This window comes from Lissotriton helveticus, chromosome 11 (assembly GCF_964261635.1).
Source record: "Lissotriton helveticus chromosome 11, aLisHel1.1, whole genome shotgun sequence".
NCBI classification, from domain to species: Eukaryota; Metazoa; Chordata; class Amphibia; order Caudata; family Salamandridae; genus Lissotriton; species Lissotriton helveticus.
This window is the reverse complement of record NC_136072.1, coordinates 1,006,867,165-1,006,894,742: the sequence shown is the minus strand read 5'-3', so window position 1 is coordinate 1,006,894,742 and position 27,578 is coordinate 1,006,867,165. Positions and strand designations below refer to the sequence as shown.

Below are 27,578 nucleotides of genomic sequence, written 5' to 3'. Positions count from 1 at the left end.
TGAGGGCAACACTGGTGAGATCTTTTCGCCACCGTCAAGAATTTTTAAAGTTTTGCACATTAGAGAGTCTGAACACAAGACAATATGCTACGAAAACACAAATACGTGTATTTGTGTAGCTCCTCTGGATCCTAGGGGATCTAGTTTCTATTCATGTTTTTAGATTAGGACATTTGGGATATGTGTCTCCCCTCCTACACAAGTAGCGTCCGGTTCAACGTCTCTAATCTAAAAACATGAATAGAAACTAGATCCAATACAGAATAGTGAAAGTGGATCAAGGGGACTCGTGCACCTCTTCGTCATCTTGGCGCTTCGGGGGCTCACAGATGCCTCCACGGTAGTGGTTCCAAGCCTCCCAAACGTTCCCCCACTTTGCAGGACACCCCCTAGCCGCATATATTGCGCGTTCTCGAAATATGCACCAATCCAAGTCTTCTGCCCATTTCTCTACTTGGGGCGACTGGCTTGCCCCCCACAGCTGAGCAATATTACGCTTCGCTATCATGTATGCCAATGTCGCCCACTGCTTTCTGCGCGTATTCAGATCTGTTGGACCCCAGACATTTAGGATATATCTGCGGGCCTCTGGCCTCATCTCCACCCCAGGACCTCCTGCATCTTATCGTGGATCTTCTCCCAGTATGTCTGTACCCCTGTGCAGCGCCACAAAATATGCATGAACGTTCCAAGTTCCCCGCATCCCCTCCTGCAGTCCCCACCTTCCGAATGGCCCATATGGATCAGACTCGGTCCCGGATCTTATGACCTGTGTAAAATCTTGAATTTCACCAGCCCGAGCCGCATCTGTATCAACACCACCCGTGGAGAGGAGACCGCCTTCCTCCAGTCCTCCTCATTGAATTCCAGCCCATCCTCATTCCAACGCGCTTTCATAAGTACCAATGGATCCTCCATGCTATTTATGAGTTTCCTGTAAATTAAAGAGATGGTCTTCTCGGGGAGGTGACCATCCAACACCGGGTCTTCAAGGGGGGATGCATCGGGAAGCGATGTATCTTTGGGACTATGTGTACGCAGTGCATGACTGATCTGAAGGTAGCAGTAGTTCTCCCGGTCATGAAGGTGGTACTGCTGCTCAAGAGATTGAAATGTGTGGACCGTGCCCCCTCCCCAGATATCCTTAATCTGTGTGATCCCAATGAGGTCCCATTTATCGAAGCCCCTAGACTGCCACAGACTGCCCAATTTCTCCGAGCTCCACAGCGGGGTGGCGAGTGTAAGCTTCCCCTCCCACTTCAGATATCTGTTAGTCGTGTGCCACACCTGAACAGCGTGTGCCGTGGGTCCCGCTAGGGGGAATCGACAAGGCTTGGCATAGAGAACTCTCGTGAAGTCGACTCCGTGGTACTTAACAGCGGTCCATGGCGTACCGGGGTCCCTAGGGTGACCATAAATAGCGTGATTCACAGCGGCTAACTGCGAGGCCCAGTAATATTTATGTAGGTCTGGTAGACCTGTTCCTCCGTCGTACCATGAAAGAGTAAGTTTAGTGAACGCGATACGGGACTTTCCATCCCACAGTAGCTGTCTTTGTATGGACTCTATATCTTTAAAATAGGAGGCTGGCACTGGATCCATCGCATTTTGGAGTGCATATAAAAACCGGGGAAGGGCCAGCATTTTAAAAAGCACTGCTCTAACCAGAAGGGCGAGCGGCAGCGCCTTCCAGTGTGCCACATCTCCCCTTAGCTGAGTCAGGGGGGCCCCAGATTGTTGGCAAATCTTAGTTTCGGGTCAAGCGTTACGTAAATGCCGAGGTATTTAAACCCTACCGGCTCAATCCGTAACGGGCAAGTATGAGGAACTATCGGCGGATCCCCCCTGAGTACACAAAGAACCGATTTTGACCAATTAATTGCGAAGCCTGAGCATCTCCCAAAAATCACAAGCACATCTAGGAAACAAATCAGCGATCCCCTCGGATTAGTGAGATAAAGCAAGATATCGTCCGCATATAAAGAGATCTTGTCCTCCCAGTCCAGCGTCCAGCGCAGGCCGCGAATCGATCGATCCCACCGAACCCAAACCGTGAGTGGCTCTAGGGCCAGGGCGAGTGATGCCTTTTAAGCAATGATTTACAACCGTGAACTGGAAGAGAGCAGGCTGATCAGGAAGTCGTAGAAATGCAGAGATGGCCGAAAGATAGCCCTTGTTAGTGCCCAGAACAGAGCCCTGCCGGGCCAAAGAAAGGAATAATAAGAGAACCTCAGAAAGGGATCCACAGCCTTTGCTGTGCACCATGCCACAAATTTGTTCCATCTGCAGGCATATACCATCTTAGTGGAGGGACGCCTGGCTGCCAAGATTACATCACAGACCTCGGGAGGCAAGTCAAAGGATGTCAACTGCTGCTGCTCAATCTCCACGCAAGTAGGTGGAGGCTGGACAGGTTCAGTTGGAGGACCATCCCCTGCTGCTGTGACAGAAGATCCTCCCAAAGAGGCAGTCGAATCGGAGGATTGATGGCCATGTTCAGCAGCTCGGGATACCAGACTCTTCGTGCCCAATCTGGAGCCACAAGAATTACTAGGGCCCGGTCGTACTTGATCTTCTTCAGCACTCTGGGGAGAAGTGGTATTGGCGGAACGGCGTACACTAGACCGCAACTCCACTCGCAATGAAAGGCGTCACCTTGGAATTTCCAACGCGCAGAACTACTGACATTGCGCGTTCTCTTCGGCGGCGAATAGAGATCTACCCAAGGCTCTACCCACTGCTGAAAGAGACCTTGCACCACCTCCGAGTGAAGATGCCGTTTGTGATCCATCAGGCATCTGTGGCTGAGCTCATCAGCCCTGGTATTCAGAGAACCTGCCAGGTGTTGAACCACCGGGGATATGCCCTGATGTTCCAGCCATGTCCAGAGGTGCAGGGCCTCCAGACATAGGGTTCACGACCCCACCCCACCCTGTTTGTTGCAGTACCACATGGCGGTGGTGTTGTCCGTCCGTGAATACCTGCACTACTCTTCCCCGGACAAAGGGAAGGAATGCCTTCAGTGTAACACGGATCGTCCAGAGCTCCAGAAGGTTGATGTGGAGCTCCACTGGACACCAGGGGCCTCTGATCTCCACCTCTCCCATGTGGGTGCCCCATCCCAGAAAGGACGCGTCTGTCACCACTGTGTGTTCTGATTCGGGAAGGGAGAGGGATCTGCCGTTGACCCAATCCTGGTTCGTGAGCCACCACTACAATTGCTGTGCAGTGCCCTCCGAGATCTGGACATAATCGGACAGATTCCCCTGATGCTGCGCCCACTGGAACTTCAGGTCCCACTGCAGAGTCCGCATATACCATCTGGCATGATCGACCAGCAGGATGCAGGAGGCCATGAGGCCCAGCAGCATCAGGGGTCAACCTAACCAAAACCGGGGATAGAGGTTGAAAAATCGGAAGAATAGCCCCAATATCCCAAACTCGCTGTTCGGGGGAATAGACCCGAAACTGCATTGTGTCCAGAACCGCTCCGATGAAAAGAAGCTTCTGAGAGGGAATCAGGTGCGACTTTGACACGTTGATGGAGAAACCCAGCAAATGCAGGAGGTCGGCCATAGTCTGGAGGTGGGAGACGGCTGCCTGGGGCGAGCCCGCCTTCAACAACCAGTCGTCGAGATAGGGGAACCCCTGATCTGCGCAGATGAGCTGTGAGCACCGCCATCCCTTTTGTGAACACCCGAGGGGCGCTGGTAAGGCTGAACGGGAGCACGGTAAACTGAAAGTGCTTGTGGCCTCCCATGAACCATAGGTAATGCCGGTGGCCATGCAGGACGGGGATGTGAAAATAAGCATCCTGCAAGTCCAACGCTACCAACCAGTCCCTGGGGTTGAGGGCAGACAAGACCTGAGCGAGCGTCAACATTTTTAACTTCTCCTTCCGGAGAAGCGGTTGACCTTCCCGAGATCCAAGATAGGATACAGGCCTTTGTCCTTCTTGGGCACCAGAAAGTAGTGGCAATAACAACCACAACCTAATTTTGGGACAAGAATGAGCACAATGGCCCCCTTGTCCAAGAGGGCAGAAACTTCCTGTACGAGAAGGACCAGGTGATCCTCCGACATGCCATGGTACTGAGGTGGCATGAAGGGAGGGGTAGTTGCGAAAGGACTATCTGCAGAACCCACCTGCCCGATGTGATGGTGCGCCAGTGGGGGAGGTGATGGTGGATCCTGCCGCCCACTGGTGTTTGGTGCCCCTGATCTGCGCAGATGAGCTGTGACCACTGGCATCACTTTCATGAACACCTGAGGGGCACTGGTAAGGCTGAAGGGGACCACAGTGAACTGAAAATGCTTGTGGCCTACCGTGAACCGTAGATAGCGTCTGTGGGCTGGCAGGAAGGAAAAATGGAAAAAGGCATCCTACAAGTCCAACACCACCATCCAGTCTCCAGGGTTGAGGGCAGACAGGACCTGAGCCAAAGTGAGCATTATGAACTTCTCTCTTCGGAGGGAGCAGTTGAGGGCCAAGAGGTCTAGAATAGAATAGCGGGAATAGCAACCATGACCTACTTCTGATGCAGAGACCCTTTCAATAGCTCCCTTGGCCAAGAGAGTGGAAACTTCCTGGCGGAGAAGCACCAAATGAGCCTCCGACAGGCAATCAAAAGACGGTGGCATGGAGGGAGGGGCAGTCTCGAAGGGGAGGGAGTGCCCCTTCGGATTATTTGCAAAATCCACCTGTCCGACATGATGGATTACCAGTGGGGGAGGGGGTGGTGAATCTTGCCACCCACTGGCCGCTGATGGTTCTGAAGGGTTGGACTAGGAGGGTTTGGAGGCTGCTGCATGGGGGGGAAAGGGTAGACTGGTCCGCCCGCTGGCTCCCAGACCCACAAGGTCACTGGGTCCCGCAGCTTGCATGAACCAGTGGATAGACTGGCCCAGGCATGGCGGGGTGCTCCTTCCATAGCCACAAAAGGGGCGACTGGGGTGGACGGAAAGATGCAGCAAGACCAAAGTATATGGCATCAAAGCCCTCCAGCGCCGAGTCTGCCTTGTCGCCAAAAATTCGACGGCCATCAAAGAGCATGTGCCATAAGGTTGACTGGACAGCCCAAAAAAGCCAGACATCCTCGACCAGGCATAACGCCTAAGGGCTACCAACGTGGCAATTCTTCCTAGTGAGTTGGTGGTATCCAGTTCATAACGAATCATGAATTTAGCTGCGTTTCTCCCATATGCCACTGCCTGGGAGAGAACAGCCGAGCCTCCTCCGGGCACTGAGGCAGCACTTGCGCGACCATATCGCAGATAGTATAGGAGTATATGCCCAAGAGGCACATGGTATTCACGGACTGCAGTGCTAAGCTGGAGGAACAGAACATGCGCTTCCCAAGATGATCCAGCTTCTTGGATTCTCTGTCTGGAGGAGCAGAAGGGAATGCGACCTTGGAAGAAGAAGCTTGGACCACCAAGCTCTCGGAGGAAGGGTGTTGGGTGAGGAAAACTGGGTCGCCCGGAGCCAGGCAGTGGCAGTGGGCAATCGTCCTTTCTACAGAAGCCCCTGTGCTGGGCTTGGACCAGGTGCCCAGAGGACGTCAGTGAGGACTTCGTTGAAAGGGAGAAGGGGTTTAGAGGAGGTTGCCGCAGGCTGAATCACCTCAGTCAGGAGATTTGTCCTGAATTCCACTGAGGGGAGCTCCAGGCCCAAGGCCTCGGCTGCTCTTTGCACCACCACAGCGTTGGACGCTGCCTCTTCAGTAGCCACGGTAGGGGGAAAATGCATGCAAAGGTCTGGAGAAGTGTCCAGACCACTGGCATCACCCAGTTTCTCTCTCCAATCCAGCTCTTCAATTTGGTCTGCTAAAGGTTCCAACGACCCCCCAATCCTCATCACCACCTTCTGAGCGATAGGGAAGTACAGGGATGAAGTACAGTGGAGAAGTGTGGCTCGGGGGTTAGAGGCAGCAGACCCGGAAGCTGAGATCGGTCCTGGACCAGGGTTCAATTCCCTGCCTCGGCGGGTCTTGGGCTAAAAATTCCACGGACTCGATAATTCTCGCCCCGGTGCCTCCTCGACTCACGGGTTCACACTCTGCGACTCTGGGCAATAGCTTGCTTAATCTCCACAACGGCCCCTCGCGGCGGGATGCCTGACTTTCACCTTGTGGATACCCTGCTATCTCACAGGGGAATACCAGGAAGGGTTCCCTAAGCAAGCGCCGGGAAACCCACTGCGGGTAGCTGTGCGCTATATAAGCTCAACTACATTTACATTTACACACATGAACAGGGGAACAAAAGTACTCTCCGCGTCAGATTCGACGAGAATGGGGACAGCGTCAGCAGGAGGCAAGGCCGATGCAGGGGGTGCCGTTGTCGGAATCTGCGCAGGGGAAGGTCGGGTAAGATCGACTGGAGACAATCCAGGCCTGGATCCGCGGGGACCTCCATCGCCGGGGCCCGAGCTGCCGGTATCGAAGGCCCAGGATCCCTGCCCAGCTCCGAGAGGCCAGAAGGCACGCAGGCAGAGTCTAGCTGCCCCATAGATACGGTGGAGGACTTCATAAAATGTACAAAGCTGGGCAGCAGTCGCCCAGGCTCCTGCACACGTGGGGGACACAGAGTCATCCCTGAAGAAGGCACCGGAGACAGAGCCTTAGAGAGACGACGCTCCGGGTCTCGCGTTGTATCAGCCAATCGATGAGAAGGCGGAGAGTGGCAGTACTTCTTCGTCTTCTTCTTGTGCTTTGACTTACCAGAGGACTTTGAAGACTTGGAATGGGACGAGGTGTGGGGGCTCCGGAAGCAGTCTCGAGACCTTCCTTTCAGGTCGTGGGCACGCTCCAGACAACAAAGGAATACAAGGTGCGGGTCCGTCACAGACATCAGCTTGTGACATGCCTCACAAGGCTTGAAGCCGGTCAGACGATGGGACATCCCTCGCGCACCAGGAGTCTAAGACTCAAAAAAGAAGTTGCCAAAACGTCGAAAAAGTTTAGTCAAAAAGTGACTAAAGGAGTAGCTCCCTCCGGATCTGCGCTAGGTTGGCGCGAAAAATAAAAAAACTGACTGACGTCAGCGCGCGGGGCAGCGTCTAAGTATGCACCACAACATCATCCTGGTGAACACGACGCCGGCAAAGGACACAGAGTCGACCAATGCCAGCCCCCAAAATGCAGGGGTACTACTGAGAAAATTCTCTGGACCTAGTCTGACGCCCTGGGGTAATTCTAAGACTAACTCTTATAGATATTGCTCTCAGGGTATCCGGCACTCTTATGTTTCAATTCGGGTTTTTGTGGATTTTTGAGGAAAAAACAACACAAGTTACACAGTAGCAACCATTTATCTCCCTGTCATAGCACCTACACCCTTTGATAGTGACAGTTTGACATTCTCACAAGAAGGTGTCTGCCAGGACAGTTTGCGAGCAGTGCTCCTCCCGTCTGGGTGATGCTCAGAGAGTAACTATCTGTAGGTCTCTAAGAGATCTGGGGCATGTCAAGGCTCTACAATCTATAGTGAAAACATGTAATTCCAGGTCCCATGTTCCATAAATCTTAGGTCATAGCTGTGAAGCGTATAGGCGATCTTTTTCATGGCCATCATATGCCAGAGTCTTTTGTACCAGTCTCTTGTAGGGGTGACAAGTATTTTACCCCATGGCGAGGATGTACTTTTGTGTGGCCAGTAAGAAAGCATTTGAATTAAATGTTTTCACATACCCTGTTTACTACTTTCCTGGGTTGGCATCCAAGCTAGTAGAGTGCTATTTGAGTACCTGGGGACTTTAGTACTGATTATCTCATCTATATAATTCATGATATTTTCCCAGAACATTGTTGTGTTCGGACAGTCTCACATTATGCAATGCATCTGGCCAATGTGATTGCATCCCTGCTAGCAAAAATTAGAAGTATTTGCATTTATTAAATGCAGCATATGTGGGGTAAGAGGCCAATGAAACAGGATCTTCCTAGCCACATTCTTGCCCCGCAAATGTGTGATTCCTCTTCATACCCATTGCTTGAGACAGTGTCCCAATATTCTGGCGAGAATTTCAATCCTAGTTCCTTCTCTTAATTCTGTTTTTTGGCATTAGTGAGACATTTTTCAGTCATTGTATATCCATGAAATCATGTCATTGTCTTTTTTAGCAGTTTTTCAAAGGCCCTAAACTGGTGTGTAGCTGCCTCTTGAATCTCTTTCTGTGCGTCCCACTGACTAATCTGAGTGCATAGACAGCGTACATTTTCTCGCAAAGGAGAAATCTCTGTTTACTAGCTCAAATTATTTTATTTTATTATGATGGAACATATAACCTACTTTTGCACCTATCTCCCCCTCATGCCCCTCTGCTTTGTCTAAATTTGGAGGCTGGATGTTTTGGGAAACCTAGTTGTTCTCCTATTGTGTCTCTTTGTAGTGTTGTCCTGGTTTTGGAAGAATGAGCTAAGTTGGCGGCCCTGGGTATTGGTTTTTACCAAGGGATTTAGCAGAAGTAGTCCATTGCCAAGCTGTGGTAAATTAAGCACCATTTCACTCTGATTTTGACTTACACGATTCTAAAAGAAAAGTCAAATGTGCCACATGATAGCAGGTTTTAAAGCTTGGTATCCTCCAGCCGCCTTTCTTTAGCAGCTGGTAGGTGTGCTTTGCAGTCATCCTAGACTTCCTACCCTAGTTAATAAAATCTAGGCATGCTTGTTGGTGCCACTCAGGACATCCTGGTCAAAATTAAAAGAGATGACCTGGGGAAAAAAAATAACTCTCTGCAGCACATTCATCTTAATAAAGGCTATAGGTTTGTGCCCTACGAACTAGCCGTCATGTCAGTTTTGTATCTCTCTCATAAATTGACTCACTAGTGGTGTGAAGTTGGCATCATGAATTAATCGAATGCTGATCCCAAGGTTTATCCCTAAATATTTAATGGTGTTGCTAGCGATTTGAAATGGGGAGTATTCTTGCAGCCAGCGCATATTATTTGCAACTATGCTGAGTCTAGTACCCTCAGATTTTAACCAAAATCCCAACACCTCATAGAAAGCATGCAGTATCACCAGTAGGGATCAGAGGGAAAGCCTTGGGTCTAACAATGATCTCAAAATATCTCCTGCGAAGAGAGAGAACTTGAATTCATCTTTGCCAGTTTTATCCTTCAGGTGTATGGATAGAAGAATGTCTTTTAGACCAGCAATTCCAAATAGGAGGCAACCAGCAGAAGTGATGAAGGGCAGACCCGTCTTGTCCACCGCTCTTTCCTCATTGGGCTGACCTGTCTTGTCCATTGGCAAGAATTATTTCACCCTACTAATGCCAGCTTAATGAAGCTTCCTCCTGCTCCCCTGTCCCACACACTTCCTTCAAAAAAGGCCATTCCACTCTATAAAAAGCCTTTTCAGCATTGAGGGACAGCAGAAGCACGTCATCATCATGCTTGTTAGCTATGTCGTTATAATGTGGGACTTTTTTTGGTGCCCCCACCCTTCTCTTGGGGATGAATCCTGCTTGGCCGCGATGAATCAGATCCTGTAAATGTTGATGCATGCAGTCTGTTGGATGTTATTTTTGTGTATATTTAAAGTCGACATTTAGTAAAGAAATTGGCCTGTAAAGGCACAATGCTCTGACTTCTTCCCCTTTTTAAAGAAAAACCAACACCGCACCTCTTTCAAGGTCCGAGATTAATTTGCTAAATTGGGATCCCTTTAGATATCGTCCAGCTGTATAAGGAGCCTGATAGAAATGTGGGATTGAACTTCTCTTTTCCCACTATTTGGTGCTAGTACTTTACCTGCCTTATTACCCCTTCGTAAATGTTTTGTTGGATCTGCGCTAGAGAATATTCAGATATGTTAAACTATGGAAGTTTAAATTGGCCTTGGAAATGAATTATCTCGTGCCATGTCTTCTGAGACAGTTTCCAGCTTGGGGAGGTTAGTTTGGTTGTAAGACCTACTTGCAAATCTTAGCTGGACTACCACTTTCTGCTATATGTGTCACTTGTAGAACGGCTTTCATTGAATCCATAACAACACTGCATTCCCCTATGTCATTATGGAGTCTAAAGTCATTGATCAGGGCCTGCAATGCGTCTCTAGCTAATTTATCGCAATAGACATTTATTAACTGCCATCTCAGTGATCCTCCCTACGCCCCCCCTAGTCTGCCCTTCCCCACAATATTTTACGTGTGAGAAGGGCATGATCTGAAAAAGAAATTACCCTAATCTTAGTCCAACAAACTGTGTGCAACAATAAACTATAACAGAGTCTATTCTGGCCTAGGTTTTAAGAGATGGCAGGAAACAGGTGTACCCTGTCTCTTCCCCGTGTAGTCAACGCCAAGAGTCCACCGTCCAGATCCTCCTTATGCTGCTATGCATGCCTGAGGATATCCTCGCTCAGATGCCTTTGTATCTTCACTGGAGCAGTGGTGTGCCAAAGATGATTTTGCCTCTGTGTACTAAGGAATATTGATGCAAAAAACACCCACTGGCTTTAACTGTGTCTCGTAGCCTCAGGAGACATCAGATTGAAAACGTTGTCACTCCTGAAGAGAGGTAGGGTTAATTTTGCTTTTTTGCTTAACGCTTGTAAACTCATCTACTATTCACAAAATAATCCTGGACTTTCAGTACACTTGAGATCTTGATCTGCTCAACTATCCAAAATAGGGAATGCTGGGTCAGGAGAAGTGTTTTTGAGGATCTGGCTCCTGGTATAGCGAAAGCCTGCTTTCTTCTTATCTGAACAACACCAGGCAAACTAATCACTTGTGTATATGGAAAGACCCCGCTGTTCCCATTCTAATTGTACATCATCCCTGTTCAAAGGGAGCACGATGAAGGACTATGGATACACACATGATTAACAAATACTTTAATATTACATGCAGGGACGGGTCTCACTGGTTTTGGGCACTAAGAAGTTATTTTTGCCTTGCATCCACTTGACAACCTCCTGCACACTCTTCATAAGCGCCTACATTTTTTAGTTTTTATAAAAAAATTCTTGAGCAATGTAAAAAGTGCAGTTGTGAATACTACCACTGGTGTCATGAGTAAGCACAAGTTTAACAAAGGCCTCAACATAAGTTACTACTGTTAGACCACGTAGTTCTTTTTCCGTAGTTCCAATCTAAAACCTTCTACACCCTCTTAATTCTGCTAGTGTTTTTAAGTTTTACAGATATTCTTAAACTCTAATCTCAAACTAGCAGAAAATGCTGTTCAAAACTGGTGCTATGAACAGTTACACGTCTAATGGTAAAGGTGAAATGCTGAATCAGTCTCTTAGTTTGAGTTTAGTAATGACAGAGGCACTATAAAAATGCTTATAACGTATTGTAACATTTAGAAATCGAACTTCTATTTATACTACCCGTTTTGCCCAGACCCCAATCAACATTCTCCCTCACACCCTTTATTTGCCTCTCTGCCTTTTCTCATTTTATTAGGCATGAATCGCTCCCAAGGAGGCAGAAAAGAGTTGTTCAACATAAAGATAAAAATACAAACATTGCATTATGCATTTCAAAACTAAAATCCATATACTGGAAGAAAAACAGCAGGTGACCAAAGGGGGCTAATTACAATCGAAAATACTGTGTAATATATAGACACACACAGTCACCTTATACATTCACTAAGTACAGTGACAAGAGCATTAAAGCATGAAGGAACACACATGCATCAGCCTGGAGCAAGGTGGGAGACATGGAGACAGAAGGACAGCCACAGTAGGGTTCCTACCGACGTGAGCAGGGCCACCTGCCAGCTCGGCAACCTCCACTCGCAGTGCAGCTGCGGCGCCAGGATACTGAGGATCATCATCTCCATGGCATCCGCCATCTGCAAGGACAAAGTTGGAAAGGACTATTAGCTCCTGAAGATCAGAGCAGCGCATTCAGATGCATGTGTTATTTCTGAGGCAGGTGCATGTGTTATTCCTGAGGTAGATGCATGTGTTATTCCTAAGGCAGATGCATGTGTTATTCCTGAGACAGATATATGTGTTATTTCTGAGGCAGAAGCATGTGTTATTTCTGAGGCGGAAGCATGTGTTATTTCTGAGGCAGAAGCATGTGTTATTTCTGAGGCAAATGCATGTGTTATTTCTGAGGCAGAAGCGTGTGTTATTTCTGAGGCAGAAGCGTGTGTTATTTCTGAGGCAGAAGCATGTGCTATTTCAGAGGCAGATGCATGTGTTATTTCTGAGGCAGATCCGTGTGTTATTCCTGAGGCAGATGCGTGTGTTATTCCTGAGGCAGATGCGTGTGTTATTTCTGAGGCAGAAGCATGTGTTATTTCTGAAACATATGCATGTGCTATTTCAGAGGCAGATGCATGTGTTATTTCTGAGGCAAATGCTTGTGTTATTTCTGAGGCAGAAGCGTGTGTTATTTCTGAGGCAGAAGCGTGTGTTATTTCTGAGGCAGAAGCATGTGCTATTTCAGAGGCAGATGCATGTGTTATTTCTGAGGCAGATCCGTGTGTTATTCCTGAGGCAGATGCGTGTGTTATTTCTGAGGCAGAAGCATGTGTTATTTCTGAGGCAGAAGCGTGTGTTATTTCTGAGGCAGATCCGTGTGTTATTTCTGAGGCAGAAGCATGTGCTATTTCAGAGGCAGATGCATGTGTTATTTCTGAGGCAGAAGCATGTGTTATTTCTGAAGCATATGCATGTGTTATTTCAGAGGCAGATGCATGTGTTATTTCTGAGGCAGAAGCATTTGTTATTTCTGAGGCAGATGCATGTGTTATTTCTGAGACAGAAGCGTGTGTTATTTCTGAGGCAGAAGCATGTGTAATGTGGCAGATCCGTGTGTTATTCCTGAGGCAGATGCATGTGTTATTCCTGAGGCAGAACCATGTGTTATTTATGAGGCAGGTGCATGTGTTATTTCTGAGGCAAATGCATGTGTTATTTCTGAGGCAGGTGCATGTGTTGTTCCTGAGGCAGATGCATGTGTTATTTCTAAGACGGATGCATGTGTTATTTCTGAGGCAGGTGCATGTGCTATTCCGGAGGCAGATGCATGTGTTATTTCTGAGGCAGATGCATGTGCTATTTCTGAGGCAGATGCATATGCTATTTCGGAGGCAGATGCATTTTTTTATTTCTGAGGCAGATGCATGTGTTATTCCTGAGGCAGATGCATGTGTTATTCCTGAGGCAGATGCATGTGTTATTTGTGAGGCAGGTGCATGTGTTATTCCGGAGGCAGATGCATGTGTTATTTCTGAGACAGGTGCATGTGTTATTCCGGAGGCAGATGCATGTGTTATTCCTGAGGCAGATGCATGTGTTATTCCTGAGGCAGATGCATGTGCTATTCCTGAGGTAGATGCATGTGCTATTTCTGAGGCAGATGCATGTGTTATTTCTGAGACAGATGCATGTGCTATTTCAGAGGCAGATGCATGTGTTATTTCTGAGGCAGATGCATGTGTTATTTCCGAGGCAGATGCATGTGTTATTCTGGAGGCAGATGCATGTGTTATTTCTGAGGCAGGTGCATGTGCTATTCCTGAGGCAGATGCATGTGCTATTTCTGAGGCAGATGCATGTGTTATTTCTGAGGCAGATGCGTGTGCTATTTCAGAGGCAGATGCATGTGTTATTTCTGAGGCAGATGCATGTTCTATTTCAGAGGCAGTCGCATGTGTTATTTCTGAGGCAGATGCATGTGTTATTTCTGAGGCGGATGCATGTGTTATTTCTGAGGCAGATGCATGTGCTATTTCAGAGGCAGATGCATGTGTTATTTATGAGGCAGATGCATGTGCTATTTCAGAGGCAGATGCATGTGTTATTTCTGAGGCAGATGCAAGTGTTATTTCTGAGGCAGATGCATGTGTTATTCCTGAGGCAGATGCATGTGTTATTCCTGAGGCAGATGCATGTGCTATACCTGAGGCAGGTGCATGTGTTATTTCTGAGGCAGATGCATGTGCTACATCAGAGGCAGGTGCATGTGTTATTCCGGAGGCAGATGCGTGTGCTATTTCTGAGGCAGATGCATGTGCTATTTCAGAGGCAGATGCATGTGTTATTTCTGAGGCAGATGCATGTGTTATTTCTGAGGCGGATGCATGTTTTATTTCTGAGGCAGATGCATGTGCTATTTCAGAGGCAGATCCATGTGTTATTTCTGAGGCAGATGCATGTGCTATTTCAGATGCATGTGTTATTTCTGAGGCAGATGCAAGTGTTATTTCTGAGGCATATGCATGTGTTATTCCTGAGGCAGAAGCATGTGTTATTTCTGAGGCAGAAGCGTGTGTTATTTCTGAGGCAGATCCGTGTGTTATTTCTGAGGCAGAAGCATGTGCTATTTCAGAGGCAGATGCATGTGTTATTTCTGAGGCAGAAGCATGTGTTATTTCTGAAGTATATGCATGTGCTATTTCAGAGGCAGATGCATGTGTTATTTCTGAGGCAGAAGCATTTGTTATTTCTGAGGCAGATGCATGTGTTATTTCTGAGACAGAAGCGTGTGTTATTTCTGAGGCAGAAGCATGTGTAATGTGGCAGATCCGTGTGTTATTCCTGAGGCAGATGCATGTGTTATTCCTGAGGCAGAACCATGTGTTATTTATGAGGCAGGTGCATGTGTTATTTCTGAGGCAGATGCATGTGTTATTTCTGAGGCAGGTGCATGTGTTGTTCCTGAGGCAGATGCATGTGTTATTTCTAAGACGGATGCATGTGTTATTTCTGAGGCAGGTGCATGTGCTTTTCCGGAGGCAGATGCATGTGTTATTTCTGAGGCAGATGCATGTGCTTATTTCTGAGGCAGATGCATGTGCTATTTCTGAGGCAGATGCATATGCTATTTCGGAGGCAGATGCATTTTTTTATTTCTGAGACAGATGCATGTGTTATTCCTGAGGCAGATGCATGTGTTATTCCTGAGGCAGATGCATGTGTTATTTGTGAGGCAGGTGCATGTGTTATTCCGGAGGCAGATGCATGTGTTATTTCTGAGACAGGTGCATGTGTTATTCCGGAGGCAGATGCATGTGTTATTCCTGAAGCAGATGCATGTGTTATTCCTGAGGCAGATGCATGTGCTATTCCTGAGGTAGATGCATGTGCTATTTCTGAGGCAGATGCATGTGTTAATTCCGGGGCAGATGCATGTGTTATTCCGGAGGCAGATGCATGTGTTATTTCTGAGGCAGGTGCATGTGCTATTCCTGAGGCAGATGCATGTGCTATTTCTGAGGCAGATGCATGTGCTATTTCAGAGGCAGATGCATGTGTTATTTCTGAGGCAGATGCATGTGCTATTTCAGAGGCAGATGCATGTGTTATTTCTGAGGCAGATGCATGTGTTATTTCTGAGGCGGATGCATGTGTTATTTCTGAGGCAGATGCATGTGCTATTTCAGAGGCAGATCCATGTGTTATTTCTGAGGCAGATGCATGTGCTATTTCAGAGGCAGATGCATGTGTTATTTCTGAGGCAGATGCAAGTGTTATTTCTGAGGCATATGTATGTGTTATTCCTGAGGCAGATGCATGTGTTATTCCTGAGGCAGATGCATGTGCTATTCCTGAGGCAGATGCATGTGTTATTTCTGAGGCAGATGCATGTGCTATTTCAGAGGCAGGTGCATGTGTTATTCCGGAGGCAGATGCATGTGTTATTTCTGAGGCCGATGCATGTGTTATTTCTGAGGCAGAAGCATGTGTTATTCTGTAAGCTGAACTAACACATGCAAACAGATTTGTTAAACGCGCTCATTGAAAATTGTTTGTATTCAGTAGTGCCCAATACGTTACATCACATATTATTGCACATGGAGAAATATAGCAATGAGGAATTTGGGAGGGGCACGTAGAATCACACAATCTAAAATACAACTAAAACAGCCACTACCATGAGATCTAGTACAATCTCAAGGACAACATGATAAAGTGCACAACTACACATCGTAGGATCAAACACACAGCATCATTTTAAAGGAATGAAAAAGGTCCAAAGAAAACAAAATAAGAGACATCTACGTGGCAGCATCAAAGTAGTAGGAGCTGTAATCGTACACAGAAGCCATTCACAAGGAGGAGAAAAACAAAGGGAAGGAATAAACAGAACCTGAGCCCGTAGAGCATTGGGAAGGACAACTGCTCGGCTCGAGTGAGAGATTATCTGGAGGATGAAGAGAGGGAGTCAGTTGATGTAAGGTCCAACAAAAAAGGAATTACGGGCTAACTAGACTCCAGTAATATACAGTAGCCACTAGGGAGCCTTCTGGTCTCATGTAAGCCCCCCCAACACATACAGAGAGCACAGCTATTCCATTCTGCAGGGTGTCACAGATGTCTCCCCTCTCCACACACACCCCACATCTGCAGAGTCAATGCATGAACATTTAAACAATCAAGGGAGGGGCCTCTGGTGTCACTGTAGGCGAGGGAAATTCTGCAACCTGGAAAAGAGCAGACACAACATCCCCCGGCACCACGTTCGATATCAGAGTCTCCAACAAACTCCTCCATATCTCCAGGCCTCGTTCTAACTTCTCATCAGTGTGGACTAGGTGTATTTTCCGCTCCTTGGCCAAGGCCGGATAGCCATAGCGGGCACGGGGCATTTCCCCGGTGGGCCGCTAGGGTGGGGGCCGGTTTTGGGCCCCCTGGGGGCAGTTTTTGTTACCGGGGGCCTTCAATATCGAACCCCTGTAACAAAATCGGCCGAAACCGGCCGTAGCAAACAGCTAAGCCGTAACTCCCCTGCCCCTCCTGGGGGCCGGCTGAACAGATTGCCAGGTCCGGTTTTGGTACCCAGTCCTGCCCAGTCCAAGTCAGGCAAATAATTCTGCAACAGCACGCAATCCCCTTTCATGTGGAGGAACGCCACTGCTTCCACCCCAGAGCGGAGGCACATCGGGGTATGCTGCAATTAAAACTTGACAATCACTGAGGTGTGAGATAGGTGCGATGCAGATAGTGAAATTGTATGAGATTAAAGGGGGGCATTGCTGGCCACCTCCTAGACCTGCGCAACTCCCTAATCAAGAGGGACAAAGGGAGGTCCAGTACCCATCTATTGCAGGTTTATATAGCGCTAGGAATCGACTCCCGGAGGAGTATCTCCACGCTTCGACCGCTGGGGAACCCGTCCTGGCTCACCCTGAGAGATGGTCCCTGATGGGTATCTCTAAGGTGCGACCAAGCATCCCCGGCGGTCTGAGGGGGCCGTTGTGAAGATGAGGCAAGCTGATGCCCAGAGTTGCCGAGTGTGGTTTCTGACTAGAGTAGGCACCGAGGCGAGAATTATCGAGTCCGCTGACCCTGGTCCACGACCCTGCCGCGTCGGGAATCGAACCCTGGTCCCGGGCCGTTCTCTGCTTACGGGTCTGCCGCCTCTAACCAGTGAGCCACACTTCTCCATCTATTACATCTACTCTACGATCCACCTTCAGGGTTTTATATACGTGGAAATTTAACCCCCTAGAAGAGCTCGAATCAAGTGTCAATGTCAAGGTCTGCGACTACTCTGGCTCGTCTGAAAAAGACAATCATAGCTCACGGGCCGTAAGCAAAATCTTTGCATATTGCAAAAGTTGACCAGCTGGCAACCAGTACTGTTTCCTCGCATCCGTAAACGAAAGGAATGTTCCATTAAGATACAAATACCCGGCAATCAAGGATCCCCCAGCATACAACTGCGTAAGGTCCATTAAAGCCCGTATGGGATGGAAACTGTGAAGCCACTGGAGGGGGAGTAAGAGTCGAGCATATGGGGCCCTACGGAGAATCGCGGTGACCACCCATTCCCAAACTCCCGCAACCTGACGGACCATTAACGGGGACTCCGGAGAAACCTTTGAGCCTATCATAAGACAGCTCGAAAGGTCCGCCGCCGCGCCCCGTTCATTAATTGCGCTAATGGGTCCAAAAACTATCCATTTTCGTTTTCTCAAAGGATTGAAAGTGCTGGAAACAGACTAAACTGGACAATCCCCAGATGGCATCATACAATCAAAGTTTTAATATCAACGTGTATTTAAATTGACTACACAAAATCTACTACCAACATATTTTCAAGGAAAGCAGATCTGGAGTTTAAAATATGAAATCTATATTTTCCTGTATATACTTACCTTGAGTATGTTGGGCGCTGTTACTAAGAAGTCAATATATATGCAGTTGGATAGTACTGAATGTAATATCGTGACAAACAATGTATCGCATTCCGTACCTTTGTCATTTTTAACTTCCACTCGCAAAACACAATACACTCACTTCAAAATATTGGTAAGCAAAGACGTTTCAGAGTGTGGGCCCTTGCCTATAAGCTCCCCACAGGCTTCTGGTGACAAATCATGTATATTTAAGAAGTCTGAGGCAATATCCACAGGTGGACCAGAAAACATGGTAGCGACATTTCTTTACTGTGCTTCTCACTTGAACTCCAATCATTCTGACCAACCCAATTGTTAGGAAAGCTAGGGTTGATGGACGTTCAACTTTTTCTTTTTTTTGTGCAGTTTTATATATCTCGAACTCAACCACCTGAAGACCTGGCTGTTGTAGCTTTCATCTAGTAGAAGCTGTCATTCGGTCACTAACCATAATTACAGTCCAGTCTAGCACCATATTATCAAGATAACTCTAAATAGGGGAAGTACAGATTTACTATTCTTAACTCCACATCTACTCAGCTTGATGATATGTTGGTAATTGAAATTGTAGAATTGACACAGGCCGGGTGTTCTGTCAGGGTACAAGCGGTCAAATGACGGGGATTGATTCAATTAGGAAACAGGAGGCTGGAATCAATAATACTCAACAAGGAACCGATGCCTCCTGCACCATAGATTCTACCAACTGTTTTCAACTACAGAATACTTTCTTTATCTGCAAGAGAAATGTCTTCCATTATTTCATTTTAAACATTTGATTCAACAGTACCACTATTTGGTGCCCATCTCTTTACAAACACCAAAACTCACAGTGTGCATCTGACATTGTCATTGTTTTACTTGTCATTTTTTCATTATTTTCAAAGTTGACAAAATTATACAGTCCAAATGATGGATTTTCTTTACACACAACACAAAACCGGTATCCGGGCACAGGCCCTCAACGACTTGCGAGACACATGATCTGGGGACATACAAAAGGAGGTATCCAATAAGGAATGGACCAGCATTTTAGAATACCCTAAAAAAATTGACCCAAAATGCAAAATTCAAATTTATACAATACATGGTTCTGCACAGGGCCTACCTTACACCACACCGTTTACAACAGATGTAACCGAACACACAGCACTATTGCCTCGGATGCAAGGTAGAAGGAGTGGAATTAGTCCACATACTATGGTCTTGTCCACGTCTTAGAGTGTACTGGGAGGAATTGTGGTGAAACATAGACACAGTAACACACCTTCAAACTGGGTAAACTGTTGCAGGATGCTAATTAGGGCTTCGCAGACGCACCACCTCACAGAAAGGGCGGCTCCGATTTTTAGACCTAGCTTTACTTATTGCCAAACGGTCCATTAAAATGAGATGGAAGTCGGTAAAACCCCCAACAGTATACACCTGGTACAGTGAGGTAGTGCGCTGGGGTGGAGCTGAGAGCGCAGCTATACAGCGAGAGGAGGCCCGAGGGCTGCGTAAGAATCAGATCTCTATGGAATGGGATGTCATGCTGGAGGCCTTCAAAGCCATAGACCTCGCTCCCCTACCTAGCACCCCTAATGTATGGCGGATACACATTGACTTGACGTAACACTGAGTGGTAGAGCCCAGTGCAGGTACAGGCAGGAAGCGCAATCAGATAGTATGCTCACTAGTTCTGTGACCATAGCACAGAGGGGACCGAGACGCAGCAATACAATTGAGATTGGACCAGATTAGCCAGAACAGGGGGTACAAGGAGGGGGAATTATTGAAAATGTTTGTAATTCATGGAAGAAGTATAAGTATACCTGATATAATTATAACAATTTCAGTTAAGCTAACAGCTGTAATATAAATGTAACCAACAAATGTATGATCCCCAGCTTAATTACAGCGTAATGTATACATTGTGTTCATGAATGCAACAGATAAAAAGAAAATCAATAAAGTATGTTTTCAAACAAAATCAATAAAGTATGTTTTAAAACAAAACAGACCAATTTAATGGTGGATGAGTACTTCAATGACGGCAATTAAATAGACCAAAGAGGCCTCGGACATCCCACAGAGAGTGGGCTTGGTTAGATGTCTTCATGAGACACATATGAAGTGCAGCTGGCTACGAATAGACATTCATTTACATGTTATTCTTTTGGTTCAATCAGGATGGCAGATTTTATATATCTGCTCAGCTGTCCTGTGTTAAACACTTTTTGTGTTTCAACAACTACATCATGGAGAGAATGTGGCAGTGCCAGGGAGAATGCCCGGTCTCGATGTTGGAGCCATTGTAATGGAGCAAGGAACAAGCCCAAGCCGGACATTGAGCTCGAGCCTTCCTCAGTTTTCCCACCTCAACCTGTAGGTTCATATCTCAGTTAGCCCTGGCTGAAATTTAAATCATGTCGGCATAAATGCAGGTATTTCGCATTATGCACTGGTACGCGAAATTCCCGATATTACGCCATTTTGCGCGATTACGCACCATTTGTGGTAAACATTTACCACAAACGTGCAATCTGTGGTAAAAACGTATAGCAAACGCATTGGAAGAACAGGATGCGAATAGCTTTTATTCTCGGTGCTTCAGTTTAAATGCCCCTAGTGCCAAAAATGATGCAAGGACACATTTGATGCTAAAATATAGCACGAAATTACAGGTTTGCTTTTTGTGTACTTATGCATAATTTTGCCATCATTTTGCACAATAATAGCAAATTAAACGAATTTCGAATATTCCTAGTCTAGTGAGGCCAGTTCTGCCTCTCAGACTTCTGAGGTTAATATAAAACTGCCACTTGGGTAGCAATAAGACCTAGTATATACAGCCCTACAAAGTTTAAAGACTTTAGTAGCAAGCGCTAAATAAAAAGCAAGTAATTATCATTCGGTTTCTTCGCTTTGTGCATGACATAAAATTTTTTGCTTGTCTTCTTGCGTATCTCTCTTCTCCCTCACTTGTGGTTACCATTCCTCCAGCAAATTTTTTATTCACGTTTTATCGCCCATGCTCGACCAATGACAAGCTGCCATCTATTCACCTGTTTCTACCTCTTTTGCGGCCAAGTGATATGTTCCTGCTACACCCCCTCCTGCACCTGGATGAGATGACCCCTGCAATGACCCCCTCCCGCTCTCCGCTGCTTGGTAACGTCAGATTTCGTTATTTCCAGGCTATTTTTATTTCATAGCCTTCCAAATGAAAAGAAGGTAATTATAGGCTGTTCAGCCTGGCACAAAGCTGATGCATTTAGGGGTTATTCCTGCTCCACTTATCTCTATAGACTGAAAGTAGTGTTTTTCTTCCTACAATCCTGTCACGGGTGTCAGTTTAAGTAAGCTTATCCACTCTAGGGTCACCAATGCGAACAAACTCTCAAAGATATATTTGCTGAAGTAGTGTCTAATGTTGACACACTAGAGCCGCGGCAATGCAGTGTTTCACAATATCTGCAAAAGCTAGATCTATCTACATTAAATCTAGATGTGACTCATTTACATAGTCAATGGCTATCTTGAAAATGTTCAATACAAATATAGGAGACAAGAGGAGTTCCGGTCCAGCACACATCCTCTCTAATAGTATAAATCCACAATGAAGTATGCAGTTCCATGATGATGGTCCAGTCTGTCCACTTTGGGTAATTGGACCAGTTGAGTTCATCAAAGGTGTCCCGTTTACGAAAAACACCAACTGGGGCATGCTTCATCATCGGGCTGTGCTCCTCATCGGGCTGGCGCTGCTGTGCCCGGAGGGCCCCACATGGAGGTTCTTTGCTGGAGTTCTTCTAATTACCATATGAGTCTAGAACGCCAGACTCAGACCCTCAGTTTTTTAGTTTGAATACTGGTAGTCTTTTGCTGATGGTAACCATGCTTGTTATTTTCGTGGTGTGATGTGATTATATGGCATTTCTCAAAATCTGTAGACTGATAGAAATGTGCAGTACTCTGATTATTAGGCACTTCACCTTTTTCATCACACTTTAAATGAAGCTGGGTGTTTTCAAATTCACCACAGAGTACTCATCAACCGGTCTGCCCTACAAGGAGGGGGCAGAGCGGATGTTTTGGAGGACGAGTCTATTGTCAATGGGGGTGTACCATTATTTATTATTTGGGAAGGTGATACACTCCTCCTGTCACCACCATGTCTTTCAAGAGTCTTTTTGATTCAGTTTTCATATTTGCCTACAAAAATTCTGAAGGAAGCCACTTGTATGTTATCACTAAACCTTCTGTGAAGGCATATTTGTTTCCTTCATCTCTCACGATCTCAAGTCAAAATGCTTATTCAGATTTCTGTCCAGTCGATGACATCTGTATGGCACCAAAGCCTAGACTTCATACAGGCACTGCACACAAACTAGCCATAGGCTGACTCAATAAAAAACCTGGTCTTCAGCCACTTTTTAAGATATGTAAAGTTCACTTAAGCTCTTCGAGTGGGCAATTCCACTTCCTAACCCCTTCAACCTGCAACATTTCAACTTCTAGTGAGTTTCCCTGAAAACGAGAAAGCGCCAACAGGCGTTTATCCAACAACAACTTAATACTCAACCAGACACACGTATAGAGTAAACCTAGTCTTCTTTGCTCTAATCTTTCTTTTGCAGTGCTCTAAGACTGGTGCCTAAGACTTTACCCTTCTCTGCAGTACGGGGCAAGTGTTGCATTTTTAGGTAAGGAGATACATGTCCATGGCAGGCTATACTAGTTACCACTCTGGATGAATGATTCGAGATGTGTTGCACCTACTTAAACCTGGATAGCTTGACTCCAGTGGTGTTTTTTGCAATTTTCACCCCGAGTGGGCTGGGTATGCTCAGACGTGAGTCCCAGGCTCTCCACACCACTGAAGTCAAGCTATCCAGGCTGATGAAGGCTGATAGCCAGAAACCGGTCCTTGGATGCTTGATTCCGGTCTGGGAAAGACATGGCTTGGTAGTTCGGATTGGACTGTTCCCATGAGGCACAGGGTCAGAACTGATTTGCATATAGCCAGTGTCTAACCCAGGGTGGTGTGGAGTGCAAAAAAACGATGGATTTAGGCCCAGATCTTTGTACTGGGGTGAATGTATGACATTGTTCTACATTCTGTCCATCAACTGTGTTTTTTGCAATTTTCACCCCGAGTGGGCTGTGTATGCTCAGACGTGAGTCCCAGGCTCTCCACACCACTGGAGTCAAGCTATCCAGGCTGATGAAGGCTGATAGCCAGAAACCGGTCCTTGGATGCTTGATTCCGGTCTGGGAAAGACATGGCTTGGTAGTTCGGATTGGACTGTTCCCATGAGGCACAGGGTCAGAGCTGATTTGCATATATAGCCAGTGTCTAACCCAGGGTGGTGTGGAGTGCAAAAAAACGATGGATTTAGGCCCAGATCTTTGTACTGGGGTGAATGTATGACATTGTTCTACATTCTGTCCATCAACTGTGTTTTTTGCAATTTTCACCCCGAGTGGGCTGGGTATGCTCAGACGTGAGTCCCAGGCTCTCCACACCACTGGAGTCAAGCTATCCAGGCTGATGAAGGCTGATAGCCAGAAACCGGTCCTTGGATGCTTGATTCCGGTCTGGGAAAGACATGGCTTGGTAGTTCGGACTGGACTGTTCCCATGAGGCACAGGGTCAGAGCTGATTTGCATATAGCCAGTGTCTAACCCAGGGTGGTGTGGAGTGCAAAAAAACGATGGATTTAGGCCCAGATCTTTGTACTGGGGTGAATGTATGACATTGTTCTACAGTCTGTCCATCAACTGTGTTTTTTGCAATTTTCACCCCGAGTGGGCTGGGTATGCTCAGACGTGAGTCCCAGGCTCTCCACACCACTGGAGTCAAGCTATCCAGGCTAATGAAGGCTGATAGCCAGAAACCGGTCCTTGGATGCTTGATTCCGGTCTGGGAAAGACATGGCTTGGTAGTTCGGACTGGACTGTTCCCATGAGGCACAGGGTCAGAGCTGATTTGCATATAGCCAGTGTCTAACCCAGGGTGGTGTGGAGTGCAAAAAAACGATGGATTTAGGCCCAGATCTTTGTACTGGGGTGAATGTATGACATTGTTCTACATTCTGTCCATCAACTGTGTTTTTTGCAATTTTCACCCCGAGTGGGCTGGGTATGCTCAGACGTGAGTCCCAGGCTCTCCACACCACTGGAGTCAAGCTATCCAGGCTGATGAAGGCTGATAGCCAGAAACCGGTCCTTGGATGCTTGATTCCGGTCTGGGAAAGACATGGCTTGGTAGTTCGGACTGGACTGTTCCCATGAGGCACAGGGTCAGAGCTGATTTGCATATAGCCAGTGTCTAACCCAGGGTGGTGTGGAGTGCAAAAAAACAATGGATTTAGGCCCAGATCTTTGTACTGGGGTGAATGTATGACATTGTTCTACATTCTGTCCATCAACTGTGTTTTTTGCAATTTTCACCCCGAGTGGGCTGGGTATGCTCAGACCTGAGTCCCAGGCTCTCCACACCACTGGAGTCAAGCTATCCAGGCTGATGAAGGCTGATAGCCAGAAACCGGTCCTTGGATGCTTGATTCCGGTCTGGGAAAGACATGGCTTGGTAGTTCGGACTGGACTGTTCCCATGAGGCACAGGATCAGAGCTGATTTGCATATAGCCAGTGTCTAACCCAGGGTGGTGTGGAGTGCAAAAAAACGATGGATTTAGGCCCAGATCTTTGTACTGGGGTGAATGTATGACATTGTTCTACATTCTGTCCATCAACTGTGTTTTTTGCAATTTTCACCCCGAGTGGGCTGGGTATGCTCAGACCTGAGTCCCAGGCTCTCCACACCACTGGAGTCAAGCTATCCAGGCTGATGAAGGCTGATAGCCAGAAACCGGTCCTTGGATGCTTGATTCCGGTCTGGGAAAGACATGGCTTGGTAGTTCGGACTGGACTGTTCCCATGAGGCACAGGGTCAGAGCTGATTTGCATATAGCCAGTGTCTAACCCAGGGTGGTGTGGAGTGCAAAAAAACGATGGATTTAGGCCCAGATCTTTGTACTGGGGTGAATGTATGACATTGTTCTACATTCTGTCCATCAACTGTGTTTTTTGCAATTTTCACCCCGAGTGGGCTGGGTATGCTCAGACGTGAGTCCCAGGCTCTCCACACCACTGGAGTCAAGCTATCCAGGCTGATGAAGGCTGATAGCCAGAAACTGGTCCTTGGATGCTTGATTCCGGTCTGGGAAAGACATGGCTTGGTAGTTCGGACTGGACTGTTCCCATGAGGCACAGGGTCAGAGCTGATTTGCATATAGCCAGTGTCTAACCCAGGGTGGTGTGGAGTGCAAAAAAACGATGGATTTAGGCCCAGATCTTTGTACTGGGGTGAATGTATGACATTGTTCTACATTCTGTCCATCAACTGTGTTTTTTGCAATTTTTACCCCGAGTGGGCTGGGTATGCTCAGACGTGAGTCCCAGGCTCTCCACACCACTGGAGTCAAGCTATCCAGGCTGATGAAGGCTGATAGCCAGAAACCGGTCCTTGGATGCTTGATTCCGGTCTGGGAAAGACATGGCTTGGTAGTTCGACTGGACTGTTCCCATGAGGCACAGGGTCAGAGCTGATTTGCATATAGCCAGTGTCTAACCCAGGGTGGTGTGGAGTGCAAAAAAACGATGGATTTAGGCCCAGATCTTTGTACTGGGGTGAATGTATGACATTGTTCTACATTCTGTCCATCAACTGTGTTTTTTCCAATTTTCACCCCGAGTGGGCTGGGTATGCTCAGACGTGAGTCCCAGGCTCTCCACACCACTGGAGTCAAGCTATCCAGGCTGATGAAGGCTGATAGCCAGAAACCGGTCCTTGGATGCTTGATTCCGGTCTGGGAAAGACATGGCTTGGTAGTTCGGACTGGACTGTTCCCATGAGGCACAGGGTCAGAGCTGATTTGCATATAGCCAGTGTCTAACCCAGGGTGGTGTGGAGTGCAAAAAAACGATGGATTTAGGCCCAGATCTTTGTACTGGGGTGAATGTATGACATTGTTCTACATTCTGTCCATCAACTGTGTTTTTTGCAATTTTCACCCCGAGTGGGCTGGGTATGCTCAGACGTGAGTCCCAGGCTCTCCACACCACTGGAGTCAAGCTATCCAGGCTGATGAAGGCTGATAGCCAGAAACCGGTCCTTGGTTGCTTGATTCCTGTCTGGGAAAGACATGGCTTGGTAGTTCGGACTGGACTGTTCCCATGAGGCACAGGGTCAGAGCTGATTTGCATATAGCCAGTGTCTAACCCAGGGTGGTGTGGAGTGCAAAAAAACGATGGATTTAGGCCCAGATCTTTGTACTGGGGTGAATGTATGACATTGTTCTACATTCTGTCCATCAACTGTGTTTTTTGCATAAAAATGTGGGCAGGTTTGACGTCACAGTGACAGCAGTAGAGAACAGACTCAAGGCCATGTCAAAGATGCTCAAAGGAATTGAAACAGTCACTGCAAACCTCGAGATTTGTGTTGCCGGCCAAGGAGAAACCAATGATTCTTTGGACAAATGGCACTGTTGTGATGTTCCCTCCATAATTAATGTTGAGAGGTTTGACAGAGTGGAGGATGCTAAGAGGGAGATAAACATGCATCTCTTAGGCTGGAGAGTTAAGAAGGGCCTGAAGATTGACTGAGGTTTTCATTCAGAGCAACTAGGGACCCACTGAGGACACCAGCCCACGATCCTGAGAAAGACAGTGAGAATACTCACAAAAGCTAAATATTTTGAAGAAAGCACTCTGAGACTGCACTGCTGGCACTACCGGGGGGAACCTGTACAAAAGTCATATCCTTTTTTGCCTTGATCACACACATTTTTTTTACTGATGCCAGTGGTTAATGACTCAGAAAGTGCCCTGGGCTCTACTAAACAGGCCAAGGGCCAGTGCTGTCTTTTTAAAGGTATATGGTAATTGTTACAATTCTAATTGCCAAAGAAAACCTACCTGTCAGTCCCTCATATATGGAAGGGCATTTCCGTTTCTAGACCCCAGTGGTCTTAATACACTTAAGGGTGCACTGTCGTGGTGCCTGGTGTCATTTTAAAGTCAGGCCTGCCTTGCAGGCTGGTTTAAAATACAACTATATCTAAATTCGAGTTAGGAATAAAAAATATTGTCAAAGTCCAAAACTACATTTTTATTATTTATATGTCACCCCTAAGGTCTACTCTAGGCCCCCAAAGGGTATGGTGCATAGTTATAAAAAGCAGGGACATCATATAAGATGTTTTATGTGTCCTGTTAACGAAAAACAGCCCAAGTCGTTTTTGGAGCTAGCTAGCAATATCATTCAAAGCATCAAATTAATGGTCACGTTAGGTCCAACAACTTGCCAAGGTTAGATTTACTGTTACTATTACAGGAAAATTGTTTTAGAACTGACTATACTGATGTTACCTGGAGGAGCCCTTTATCAGCCTCTTCTGACTGGCCAGTGTTTGACAGCCT

General features: G+C 46.9%; 1 protein-coding gene across 1 annotated transcript in view; it reads right to left on the bottom strand.

Moving 5' to 3' along the window:
• SVOP (SV2 related protein) overlaps positions 1–27,578 on the bottom strand; it is a 381,533-nt gene that overhangs the window by 146,058 nt on the left and 207,897 nt on the right. Inside the window, exon 4 of the mRNA XM_078667399.1 lies at positions 11,723–11,821. Coding sequence (XP_078523525.1) covers positions 11,723–11,821 — 99 coding nt within the window. The remainder of the gene's footprint in view (positions 1–11,722; positions 11,822–27,578) is intronic.